Raw genomic sequence first — 13,362 nt, forward strand, 5'->3', positions numbered from 1 at the left:
GGAAATGTTTGGCTAAAAAGGAACTTTACTTGTCGCTTAATAACTCAGGAGGGAAGCGTGGCAGCTGCTCGCTTCTCCTGGAGTCATTCCTCTGCCATAGAATATTCTATGACGAGATGCAAAGCTGCTGGGTTGAAAACTATGATTCGATACTAGACTATTTTGGCTTGCGACAGAAAAGTATTCTAGCTGATCTTAGAGGCAGCGGGTTACATAATAATGCCCAATATAATACACAGTGAAAAAGATTCATAAAAGAAAAAGGAAGAAGATAACGTTCTGTTATAAATACTCAAGAGCACTTAACAGTCTTATTCCCTTCTCTTAAAATTGTTTGTATAAAGTAATCTATTCTTTCATATTCTGAGCATCTATTACTTTTACCTTTTTTGTCAGAATAGATTACATCCAGGATTCTTAGCTGCCACTTGCACTTTGCTGAAGCTCAGAATAAACATTTTAGCTTGTCACAAATGACCAAATTATGAACCCAGATCAGATTATAGTTGAAGGCTAACAGAAAGAATAGCAAATCAACAGAGAAAAACATCTTGCTTAAATGTAAACATGCAGGAATAAAAGCATAAGGAAAAGTGCCAAGATTTAAACAGATATATGCCGCATGTGCTAGAGCTGACTTGTACCAGGTCACAAGAAACAATTTCTGGAATTTTGTGAGAAAATTGAGAGCAATGCTAAGCCACAATGCCGAGCATGCCAATCAGTTGTTTGACAGCTAGCAGTGCCACACAACTGCAGCAATGGGACCGTGGCTTTCGCTAACTCTTCCTTTTCTCTTGCAGTGCAACTATGTCATCTCCTCCTTTTAAAAGAGAAAAAAATTCACAAAATTTACAGTTATCATCCCACTCAAATCCTACCGTCCTTCCTCTACTGAGAGTATCCTTTGAGTAGAATTTTCCCCACAGAACACTGGATTCAACATTCATCTTTATTTTTTCTAAGTTAAATTGCTATCATTAAAAAAAAACCCAGATTCTATAGTTTCTATCTTGAAAGCTTCCAATAATTTATTTTACAACTAGGAAACATTTGCTGATGTATAACCGGTTTGCTTTTAAAGGAATAAATTCTCAAGAATGAATTCCAGCACATGTTCCAGAAAACAGCCTTTCTCATGAATTATTAGGGCTATAATTACAGATGCTCAAAACTAGAAGGGTTGTGTCTTGGAGAAAAATATATTGCACATTTTGATATGAAAGAATACCTAATCTAATCCCACAAAAGATATTTGATCTTTGGATCACTTCTGAGCTCATTTCTAATTCTCTCAAATAATGCCAAAGTATACTTAATCAATATATTTTTCATTTAACACCACTTTTCTGTTTGTTAAAAAATAAACAGCAGTGATTACAGATTTTCATTTTATTGACAAAAGCCTAGGTTTTTTTAAAATTAAATTTATATACCACCAATCTCACTTTAATGGTTTCAAACCATTAAATAAATTCTCAGGAATAACTCCACTCTCTGTATTTTCAAGTGCTGTCCTTAAAAAATGGCTGTGGCCTGTAAGTAACCCTGTATTTCTTCTGAGAATCAACAACCAATACTTACATGGGCAATGTCCCCCTTGGTGCCAATGACCCTATCTTGAGAATGCTTACTGAACTCAACATAATGGTCATCCGTGAAGGAATGCCTGTGAAGAAAAAGCACGTCATCAGCCAACTAGAAAGAACAAAGCTGTCACTCAAAAATCTGTGCTTTTATCTAGCACAGAGGTCCCCAACCTTTTGGGCACCAGGGACCAGTTCCGTGGAGAAAGGTTTTTCCACCGACCAGAGAGTGTGTGGTTTTGTGTGCTGCCTGAATCCCACAGATGGGGTTTTGCTTGTGTTTGCGGACCCGTTGCTGGCATGCTGCGGCCTGGTACCGGTCTACGGACCGGGGGTTGGGGAACCCTGATCTAGCATATTTTAATACATCTTTAATATCAATAGCACTTAGACTTACAGTATATATCCCTCCACAGTGCTTTACAGCACTGTCTTTACAGGGTCAGCATATTGCCCTCAACAATCTGGGTCAGAGGAGGGAAGGCAGAATCAACTTTGAGCCAGACAGGATCAAATTCCTGACTGTGTGCAGAATCTGCATTCTAACCCCTATGCCAGCATGGCTCTTTGCATAAACAATACTGCTAAGCTTGTAAGCCGCCCTGAGTCTTCGGAGAAGGGCGGGATATACCGTATATACTTGAGTATAAGCCGAATTTTTCAGCCCACTTTTTGGGCTGAAAAATTCCACTTCGGCTTATACTCCAGTCAACAAAAAAACTTACCGAGGACTTGTGCGCGGCCGAGGCTTTGGTGCTACTTTCAGAGCCTTCTCCGCTAATCAGCTGTCTGCCCATCAGCTGTCCATAGGGATGCTGCAAAGCTCTCCTTCTCTAGGCCTTGGACTCCCTCCTGGCTGAAGAGTAGATGAACCAAGCCAGCAAGGAGACAAAATGTTTCTGCAGCTGTTTTTCCTCTGAAGTTTTTTTTTTTTTTTAAAGTAATCTCCGAAGGTTATGCCAGAAAATGGAGGACGCTGGGTCTTTGCAAGCTTTAGCTGTCCGCCTGGCTGCCTGAAGGCCGCCCTTTTCAGGCAGTCTGACAGACAGCTAAAACTTGCAAAGACCCAGCGTCCTCCATTTTCTGGCACAACTTTTAGGTCTTTGCAAGCTTTAGCTGTCCGCCTGGCTGCCTGAAGGCCGCCCTTTTCAGGCAGTCTGACAGACAGCTAAAACTTGCAAAGACCCAGCGTCCTCCATTTTCTGGCACAACTTTTAGGTCTTTGCAAGCTTTAGCTGTCCGCCTGGCTGCCTGAAGGCCGCCCTTTTCAGGCAGTCTGACAGACAGCTAAAACTTGCAAAGACCCAGCGTCCTCCATTTTCTGGCACAACTTTTAGGGATTTATTATTATTATTCCTACTACTACTATTACTACTACTACTACTTCAGGAGTAAAAAGTTGCAGAAAAAAATTCTCTCCTTACTAGCTTAGTTCCTCTACTCTTCCATCTGGAGCCAAGGTAAGATTTTAAAAAGGGATATTGGTTGGAAGGCAGAGGGAGAGTTTAGTTTTAGCATCTAAAAAAAGGGGGGGGGGAAATCAGCGAGTACATCCCAACCAGCTTTTTATGTTTTTGTTATTGAAGAAATATGGGGGAGGGGGAGGGGTTCTGGGGTGGGTTGGGGAGGGGATAATATTGTAACTTCAATAAAAAATTTCAATAAAAAAAAAGAAATATGGCTTTCTGGGGGAAGGTGGGGAGGGCGTTAAGGAAAGAAAGGGTTTTTGGAAGCTCGTCCTGAAGCTGCCTTTTGTGCAAGGGGCCTTTTCTCAAAGCCTAGAGAGGCAGCTTTGTTGCCTCCCCGTAGACAGCTGATGGGCGAACACCAAAAGCTCCAAAAGGCTAGGGAACTAGTCCCAGAACAAAACGGAGACCTGCCTGGCGGCAGAGGCTTGCAGAGCGCGGATCCAGCCTCCGAGGCATGCAGAACGGCGGATCGGCTTATACTCGAGTCAACAACTTTTCCCAGTTTTTGGGGGTGAAATTGGGGGGTCTCGGCTTATACTCGAGTCAGCTTATACTCAAGTATATACGGTAAATGGAATAAAAATAAAAATAAATAAATAAAAATACACAATAACTAAATCAGGAACTAACAGAAAAAAAGTATCACATGTCTTGGTTACTTTAAAGAACCTGAATATTATAGAGACTTTAAAACCAAAAGGTTTTAAATATTAAAATGTTGCCCAGTTAATGCCCTGCCCATTCAAGACAGTTAAATCAACATATAGGAGTATTGTTTCTTAACCTGGGCAACTTTGTGGACTTCAACTCCTAGTATGTTGGGTTGGGGAATTATGGAAACTGAAGTCCACACATCTTAAAGCTGCCGAGGATGAGAAACACGGAGGTAAAGCGTACATACTTGGTTTCAAAGACAGATTTCATTCCCCACAATGCAGAAAGCGGCTGGCTCCAGGAAGCAGATGTCAGCAATAAAGAACCATCCTGTAGTTTGGGAAGAGAATTCAAAGAAGCAGACACTCTTTATGCATGTGGACAGATTTTGTGGGGTTTCTTTTAAGAGAAAGGGGAATTCCTAACTAGGTCACAAGGTACAGAACACTCTAGGCCAGAGGTAGGCAACCTCGGCTCTTTTATGACTCATGGACTTCAAGTCCCAGAATTCCTGAGCCAGCTTGGCTGGCTCAGGAATTCTGGGAGTTGAAGTCCATGAGTCATAAAAGAGCCGAGGTTGCCTACCCCTGCTCTAGGCAGATAACACTCTTGCCAATTTAAGGCAGTATGATCACAATTAGACACAGATAAAAACACTAATATACTGTTGGCTTGGTCAAACCAGGTGGTTATTACAAAATCAGCTGTCCTGAACAATGATTCATTTCAGGCAGAAGCCGATGATCTCCAAAGAGCAGGAAATAGAGACTGGCTTTGGAAATTCATCTCGTCCTCAATCTTCAGGGGGAAAAAAAGTTTAAAAACATCTAAGCCCCTTTTTTGTCTTTACTCATACGTTCTAGTGATTAACCTGCTTTTGTTTTTTTTAATAAGTCCTCCCTACCTGCCCTAAGCTGTATCATATATCATATCATATCTTATGCTACACTATACTACACTACACTACACTATACTGAACAGAGAGCTCTATGATAGCTCACAGGTAGCCCTCGATTTATGACTGGTCGTTTTAACAACCGTTGGAAGCTACAACATCCTCAGAAAGGGTGCTTTATGGCTATAAAGCATTTCCGGCCGTTATAAAACATAGCACTGCCCCTCCCCCCCCGGCCACATGATCATGATCTGGGGGCTTGCCACCTGTTCACACTTATAACTGGTCGCCATGCACCCTGCAACTATGTGATTGCCATTTCCAATCTTCCCTGCCGGCTTCCCCAGAAATTCAACACGAAAGACGTTCTTCAGCAAGCAGGCAGCTCTTCCAGCGGGTCCCCAGAGATGAGGAGGAACTCCAAGCAGAGAACCGAGATGCAGCGTAGTAAGAGAAGGAGCACCGAGGAGGGTAGGTGGAGGAGGCCCTGAGAAGCCTGGTGCGTGTCGGGCGTGTCTCTCCCCTCAGGAACTGAAAATCCCGCTTGGATTTCAGCAGGGAGAATCTGCAGCTTTTGAACGGAGCCCACCAGGATCTCTCCTTCCCCCCCCCACCCCAAGGCACTTTGCGCTCCCTACTTGGGTCTGGGATTGCTAAACAACCCGCACAATCACTTAATACCCGAAATCAGTCACGTAACATTTTGCTTAACGATCCCTTCACTTAAGCAACCGAGATTCCAGGTTCCATTGTGATCATAAGTCAAGGACTACCTATATTTTAAACCATTACTAAACAATTCCAGCTAGGTCAATAAAATAAAATAAAATCAGGCCGTAACATCCAATCTCTTGTGCTATCAACAGCCAATCTTGTCGTCTTTCCTCATTCCCACCCAGAGTTTTTGCCTAATCTCCCAATCCTTACCAAAGAGAGAACGCTATTATTAAAGCGCACCTGACCTGAATGTTCTCAGCCTTTTCCTTACCCTGGATGGCTCAAGGTGTGTGATAGCAGAGTTGTGGCACTTGTAGCTGGCCTCCTCCTGCCCGCTAAAGACATTGTAGAGTTTTAGGTGCCCTGTGCAGGTGCCCAACATCAGGAACCGCTCCCGTGCAGAAAATGCACAACACGTAAAGCCGCTTTCGTCTTCATTCGCTTCCCGGAACACGGAAATTGGACGGAACCTGGGATATGAAAGAGCAACTAAGTAAGAAGTTTAATTTTCAGGAAGGGAAAAGGAGATACAGGAGCAATGGCCAAACGCAACTCAAGTTGGGCAGCTGCCTCTTAGTCTGCTAGGAGAAAAGACAGGGCTTCAGCTTTCTTCGTTAAAGGAAGAAGGATCTTGTAAATGGCTCAGAAGTGCCATAGAGGTGATATAGCAAAGTCTTCCTTGTGGTCCCGAGGCAATCGGTTTTGTCCAAGCCACGGTGTGGCACCCAAATCCACTTTCTAAATGGCATGGCCCAAAAAAATCGTAGGAATAAAGAACCATCTTCCTTACCTGCCAAATATAAGGTGTCTATCAAAGCATCCACCATCTACCCCGCCATACTTTGGGAAGGCTGCCCTGCGGGTCAGCCGCGAGGTAAAGTTAGTTGGCGCTTGGCGCCTCTGTTTTGGCTCAGGACACTGGTGGGGTGTAAAAAGAGAAAACGGGGGGCAAGTAGCTACAGGGTTTTTGCAGCGTGCATGCTGCTCCCTAAGGTACTCTGTGATTATGCTGTCCAGGGTGGGAGGGGAAGGAAGGTGTCTGTCCAGCTGTTTTTTGATGGCTGGGCTCTGACTGTAGGCGCCATGGTCTGATTTTTGCCGAAGCACTCGGATTTTCCTGCCATTGCAGGGAGACGGTCTCTCTCGGACAAAGCTAATCCTGCCAATCACCGGGGCGTTGGTGGCATGAGATGGGCCCGGCAGCGCAAGCGGGCCCTGGCAGCCAGCTGGCCTCGGCTGAGGGTGAACGGAGGAAGCAACAGAAGGATGGTTAGTCAACCGGGCTGCGATGCCATTTGCTATGCGAGGGGTACGAGGCAGAGATACAGGAGATGAAGCGGCAGGAACTGGGGTGAAGGCAGAAGAATGAGAAGCTGCTGTCATGGGCAGATCTGCCTCCTTTGTAAGGATGGTAGCCGTTTCTCCTAGCCCTTTAGAGATGAGATGGTTCCTGATGAGGAGGAGCAGCTCCTTCTCAGGAAACGAAATCCTTGACTGAGCCACCACATCTGCCTTCTGCAGCCGGGCCAAAGAGACATCAGTCCCAATCAACAAGGGCTTTCCTGAGACACGCTCTATCAGCTCCGCAGCGTATTTGCAAAACTTGACGTGCTCGCTGCGCTTATCCTGCAGCACGGGCTCCTTCATTAACTGCTGGATCTGACAACTGCTGAACAGGGGCAGCTTGCTGATGATCTGCCGGACTGTACTACTCCGTGACAGCCCAACCAGGGCTTTGCAGGCCAATGCTCGGATCTGGTCTGCATCTGTAATGGGCATTTTGACAGAGAGCAACGATAATAGTACTTTGATGCCATTGTTCGACTGCACCACGTTCCACATCTTGGCCAAAGTATGCTCGCTACTCCTGGGTGTTTGGGGGAGCACGCGACGAGGAGTGCCAGAGATAAATTTGCCAATGCTGGAGATGCGATTGTCTGGACCACAGACACAGTTAATGATGATCTGAAGGGCAGATTTCTGGATTTCTGCATCATGAATAAAGAATTCCCCCTCGGCAAGCCCCAAGATGATGCTGATACCTGGCAAAAAGGAAAAGAAAAAAAACAACAAGAAGTGAAACATTAGCAAGTAAAATGTATCACATATTAGTGTAAGAAAAGGATGGCTCGGTTTCTACATTATAGGAGAAATGTATCTTTTGACTCTTGTAATGGGGCACAAATCTGAGTTTATCCAGTGAAAATGCTGAGCAATACACAATACAGATCTAACCTTACTTTTCTCACCTGAATCCCAACAGAACCCATTGCCACGAAATAAAGAGTTAGTAACAGGGCAGTCAAAAACTTGAACATCTCATTCTTTCAGATAATACTTAACGATATGGCGCTAGGTTCTCTCACAATAAGGATTAGGAGTGCACAATTTGAGCAAATAATTGAAAGTGAAAACTCTGAAGCTGGTGCGTGTGTGAGAGAGTCAACAATAAACCTGACACCTTTGCTTCTAGCTTCCCCTTTCAAATCTCTCTATAGACCTTAGTGGGAGGCAGGGGGCAGACTGACAAAAACAGTGTGGTATAATACAAATCCTACTCTTTTTTAATGTGCTTCATACATGTTGTCACACATGTACAGAAGAAGTGAAGCATACAGTGCAATACTGTTTTAATCATTTTGACAAAAGCAGCAGCATCCTACAAATGTCTCCCTCCCCCCCCCCAGTTCATCTGTTCAGACAGTTGAAACCATCCAGTTCAGTTTAAAAAAAAGAAAGAAAGAAAGAGTTTGTACTAACTGAGCCACACGGTCAAGATGATCCTTTGTTACAGTTCATTTGCTCAGAATTTAAAAGTTTTCATCGTGTACAAGGATTCCTAGGAAGCACCCGAAGAGATCAGGTTTCACATACCCACAATAGAAATAGATGTTCCTCCCTCATCCACGGTATCCACTGCCTCAGCTAACTGTAACTGAATTTTTGGAACCACAGTGAGGATGGCCAAAACATCCAATGCATAACGCACTGTGTCGTTTCTGGTAAACAAAAATGAAATACGTATAACTCAAAGCATTGTGAAACATGTTAAAGGAAAAGCGAGCTGAATAAATTCACAGGATAGCCCTTTTCCAAAGCAAGAAAGTGCATCTGTTTTTATTAATTTTACGGGTAACTCAGAAGTTGGTGGAGTACAAACAAACTGTATTTAATATTAATAAATATATATGAATCATAGAGGCTAGTCGTCCTGGAACAACTGCCAGCTCCATCCCAATAGTAAATTACAAGGTGTTTCATGTCCTGTTGTTCTCTCACCTTGCATAGTAAGTCTTCCAATTGCATGCTATTGAAATAAGTTGAAGCATGAGCTGTACACAACACAGCTTGAGAAACACCTCGGCTGGATCCCAATAGAGCTGACCTGGTCCATATTCTATTAAAAACTCCATCATTTCCACAATCTGTTCATGAGTATAGGAACAAGCCTGCAAGTAGAAGCAAACATTCTAAGCACCTACCTAGAAAAATTAAAACAAACACTTTATAAAATAGGGGTTCTTTTTAAATCCAATCTACCTTTTCACTAAGGAAACCATGCCGATATTCAAAAACTAAATACAACATCTAAAATTTATAAAGGCACACAATAAAAACAACAGCATATATTTAAAAATCCAATGACCTAATCCATTATTTTAAACTGCAAATCCAAAACCATTCAATATTAAAAAGTCTTTGTTGGGAGATTGTAAGGAATGTAGATTTAGTGGTCTTTTGCAAAGGAAAATTTGGTGTAACGGAACCATCAATGGAAATATTCGATCAGATTCTACAGATAATATTCTAAAAGAGGATGAGGATTCTATGCATTTGAACTGGAGCCCCACAGCAAGCTGAAAAATGGTACAGTTAAATTGCAGCCCCAGAAAGAATATGCCCTAAATTGGTCTATGAGATGCCAAACACAATCACAGCAAGGACTTTGTATTCCCAGAAGAGATACAGCTGTTGTATTAGATGTAGTTGAAACACTTTTTGATATCTATTATTGTTCTCTTGAAAAGGCAAGAGCTAGAAGTTTATTATTTCCAGCAATGTACTGCCTACCTTATATGGAGGCTGTGGATGGACCAGAATTCCACCTTCTGTGCGTTGAAGTGACTGCTTCACTTGCTCTACTTTGATGGCAAGATGTGCCTCAAAATACCTGCGCATGGCCATGCAAGTATGTTTTCCAGTCTGACGGCTAGCAAAGATCTCATCGTCACTTAGCAGTGCACCTTGGGTTTGCAAATTTAAGATATCAAGAGTGCTAATCTAAAATGAGGGGGAAAAAAGGCTTACTGCAGTTTTACTTCTAATATCTAAAGATTCATTATTTTAATTGCTTAGCAAGTTCATTTAGTCACACACATCCCTCCTGGTTCTTAGCTTGCTGATTGTTTTGTTTAAATTTTCATACAACCAACCTTACAAAAAGGAATCCTTCTAAAACCACGAGGTGCTCATTTGCAGGCATGCACTCAACATTCACTCTACAAAGTTTTACACAAAGTATCTAAATGGAATATGTGTAAGTTGTTTTGGGACAGAAAGACACATTTGCCTTTTAGAACAGGGTGGCTAAATTGAGATTTCAGCATATTGGTTATTCTTGTTTGGTGGCAACTTTTTTATATAGATACACGTTTTATTGATGTTTTACTATTTACATATACATGTATTTGTGAAGCAATATGGTGGTTGGGTAGTCAAAATAACAAATAACAAGTTGTAAATAGTTCAGGTTACATCAAGAGGCATTCCCTCTCTGGTTCCCTTAATTATCACATAGTCAAAATAGTCAAGTTAATACACTTCTAGTTGTAACCTAGTCAATTAACAAAATTTTCAATATATTTTCACTAATACATATCAATATCCTGTTTTAAAACTAATTGCAATAGAATATTCTAAAAGAGCCTATAGCATACAAAAGAAAGCTTAATTTTTGGGTAACCCACAATTCCCTATTTCAATAAAGAATAATTCTCTTGTCTACAAAACTTACATTGTTCGTTACAAAACATTCTTACGTTTTACCATTAAAGTCTAGTTTTCATCTTAACAAATCACCAATTGTTAGAAGTATATTTTTATCTTAACCGTTCAACAATTATTAAAATACTTTTATATATAAAATTCTAGATTCTATAATATAGTTCAAAAGTAACAACTAATATATTATATAAGTCATCTTAACTGTACATCAATTGTTAAAACACTATCTTTTGATATTTCATTCCAAATTCTATAGTATAGTTCAGAATTATATTCTAAGAGCTTACTTTTGTTTTCCCTTACAGATCTAAAAGCTAAATGCAGAATCAGTTATATTTTTTAGAGATTCCCCTTAATCCACTGAAAAGTATTTTTATACTCTTATCTTTAGGAATCCCAAAAAAGAAACAAGTTCAGTTTTTTAAATCTAACTCTTGCCTTCCTTTTGTGCCAATCAGGCTTCCCTCTTGGCATCTTTAAATTCTCAAATGTATCTTCCTTTCTTCCTATACCCCTTATTTGAATCCAGGAACATATCCAAATGTCCATTTTGCAAGGAAAATATCCCCTTTGTAGTCATTGTAGTTTTGCTTTGACAGTTCAGTTTTTGATGATTGATGAAATATAGTTGTCATTAGATCAGTCAAGTCTTTTTGTTCTTCCAATTCTATCTGAGTTAGGTAGAAAGTAGTAGCTGGTGTTATGGTTGTCATTTGATTAGTTGAATTCTCAATATAGTGTATTTGGAGGCCTTTAGTGTCTTCACTCTTAATATTGCTTTCTTCAGGTGCTGTTGCTTTTTGAGTTGTAAGTTTTGTAGTTGCCATTAAAATTTGGACTTTAAGGTTTTCTGTAGGTTGCTTTTGTTGTTCTTTGAAATCTCCTATTTTAGTGTTAGTTTCCACTTCTTCTATTTGGTTTTGGGTTATCTTTTCCTCATTTAAAGTCAGAATTTGATTTGGTGGCTTTGAGTTGTCAGATTTTTCTTGCAGTTTGGCTTTTATTTGCTCTGTCATTGCCAAAATCACATCCAGTATCAGTTTATAGTCAAGTGGTGGGATATATTCATCCATTTCGTTATTGTTTGCAGCTAAATCTTACAAGGAGGCTATTTTAATAAGAATCAAGGATTATCCACCTCCAAAAGAGTTGTTTCCAGTAGTGCTTTTGGCTTTCAGCAGGGAGCGGCTTAGTGATCGGCCATCTTTATGGCCGGTCTCTTCTTCTTCAGGCCAAAGGAGATTGTCCTGGATTCAAGCGGAGGGCTGCCGCCCTTCCACGATCACAGGGAAGTCCTCCTCTTGGTAATTGCCCCTCCAGGGCGATTTTTGACCCTTTACAGGGTCCTCCCAAAAAGAAAGAAACAGACGGCAGGAAGCGGACTGTTCCTGCACGTCCGAAAGTGCTGCGCGCCGGTGGCAACTTTTGAAAGGAGCTCTTAGAGCACAGGTCTGCAACCCGCGGCTCCGGAGCCGCATGCGGCTCTTTCAACCGTCTCCTGCGGCTCCCAGTCCTCTGTCATGTGCAGTCCAAAAAAAAAAAGGTGGGACTAAAAAAGTTCAACCAATCAATTCAAATATGCAGGGTAGGTGCATATCTCGCCTTGGCTCCACTCTTCAGTCAAACTCTGTTCTGTGCATGCGCACATGTACGCACATGCGCACACATTTTTTGCGGCTCCCAGTTTTTCCTTTTTTGAGGGAACCGGTTCCGAGTGGCTCTTTCACTGTTTCAGGTTGCTGACCCCTGTCTTAGAGCCTCAATCAAGACCCTCAGAAACTACAGCTAACCTTAAGTTTCTGCTTAACACAAAGCAGATCCAAGCTGAAAGGCTAGTCCCAGAATGACACTCAACTTCACCACCCAAAAAAGAAAGGCAGCGGTTCTGATGAAGTACTTAAGAAAAGCAAATACAACTTTTTAAAGACTTACCAAATTAACTAGGCGCCGTAAGCCATCATGCCTATCAAAGAGCTCTAAAACTGCACGGAATGAGAAACAAATAGAAAAGAACATGGTGGCATGGCAGCAGCCTGATGCATGAGAGCATTCCATCAACCACAAGGTGTAGTTCACAACATCTGAGAGTACGTGGGGATGCATGCATACCTACAGAACAAAAAAAAACACACCACTGTGATAGTTTGTATTTTTAGTAATGGGAACAAAATGTAGACAAATCCTCCAGCAACTGCTGTGACGAAAGGGATAGCATTCATTGTTCAATTTTAATTACAAAGATGACATACAGCTCAAAATATTTTGCAGCTCTTGAATTGAACAAAAGTCCTTGAAAAAAATGAACATTCAAGATATAAATGCAGAATGCATCCAAATCCCAATAAAAACATACTACAAAAAATAAATAAGTGGTTAACATGAATACAGGGTATGTATGCTTGGAATATAAGTAGTTGAAACCGACAATCAAAACCAAAGCAACACACCACAGAATTGTGATTAAAAATATTAAAAGTTGTGCAATTCTTTCTGTAGAACTAGTGGATATATCTTGCTGAAATGAGAGTTGAATAAAATCCACATGTTATTACATGAGTAAGTGTGTGCCTTAACTATTGTTGTCTTCAGGTAGTGTGAACAGAGAGACTGGCACATACACTGTCAAGCCAAATTAAGAAATGTATAATGTGTCTCCCCTGCTGAAATTATCCGGACAGAGTCTGCAAGCAAGAGAACTCACTTTTCAATAAAGATATATATTTTATTGATGATCGGTTCTCAACTTCAGCAGCTTACTAGTAACCGTTGCCCTGTTATAAGCCAGACATGTCTAACACAAGGCCCGGGGGCCGGATCCAGCCCGCAAAGTGGTTTCATGTGGCCCGCGAAGCCATCCTGGAAACAGTGAGGGAACGGCCCCCACTGCCTTGGCCCTGGCCCAGAGACCCTCCTCCTGCCAGAGACCCTCAGATCTGTCCCATTCCTGCCCAGGCCCCCATAGGCACCCTTGATGCGAACGATGTAGAGCTGGCCACGCCCACCCAGTAGGCCATACGCACTTTAGCCACGCCCACCC

At 41.8% G+C, this 13,362-nt stretch overlaps 1 protein-coding gene across 4 annotated transcripts in view; it reads right to left on the reverse strand.

The window, feature by feature from the left end:
* DCAF1 (DDB1 and CUL4 associated factor 1) overlaps positions 1 to 13,362 on the reverse strand; it is a 68,178-nt gene that overhangs the window by 20,343 nt on the left and 34,473 nt on the right. For all 4 annotated transcript variants that reach the window (XR_014025654.1, XM_081321499.1, XM_081321500.1 and 1 more), the window contains 8 exons: positions 12,258 to 12,434; positions 9,393 to 9,602; positions 8,601 to 8,770; positions 8,196 to 8,320; positions 6,112 to 7,363; positions 5,593 to 5,791; positions 3,957 to 4,039; positions 1,585 to 1,669 (listed from right to left, as the gene is read on the reverse strand). Coding sequence is in view for 3 of the 4 variants with exons in the window: in XM_081321499.1 (XP_081177625.1) it covers positions 1,585 to 1,669; positions 3,957 to 4,039; positions 5,593 to 5,791; positions 6,112 to 7,363; positions 8,196 to 8,320; positions 8,601 to 8,770; positions 9,393 to 9,602; positions 12,258 to 12,434 (2,301 nt within the window). In the remaining variant the exon portion in view is untranslated. The remainder of the gene's footprint in view (positions 1 to 1,584; positions 1,670 to 3,956; positions 4,040 to 5,592; positions 5,792 to 6,111; positions 7,364 to 8,195; positions 8,321 to 8,600; positions 8,771 to 9,392; positions 9,603 to 12,257; positions 12,435 to 13,362) is intronic.

This window comes from Vipera berus, assembly GCF_964194415.1.
Source record: "Vipera berus genome assembly, chromosome: 2".
Classification (NCBI taxonomy): Eukaryota; Metazoa; Chordata; class Lepidosauria; order Squamata; family Viperidae; genus Vipera; species Vipera berus.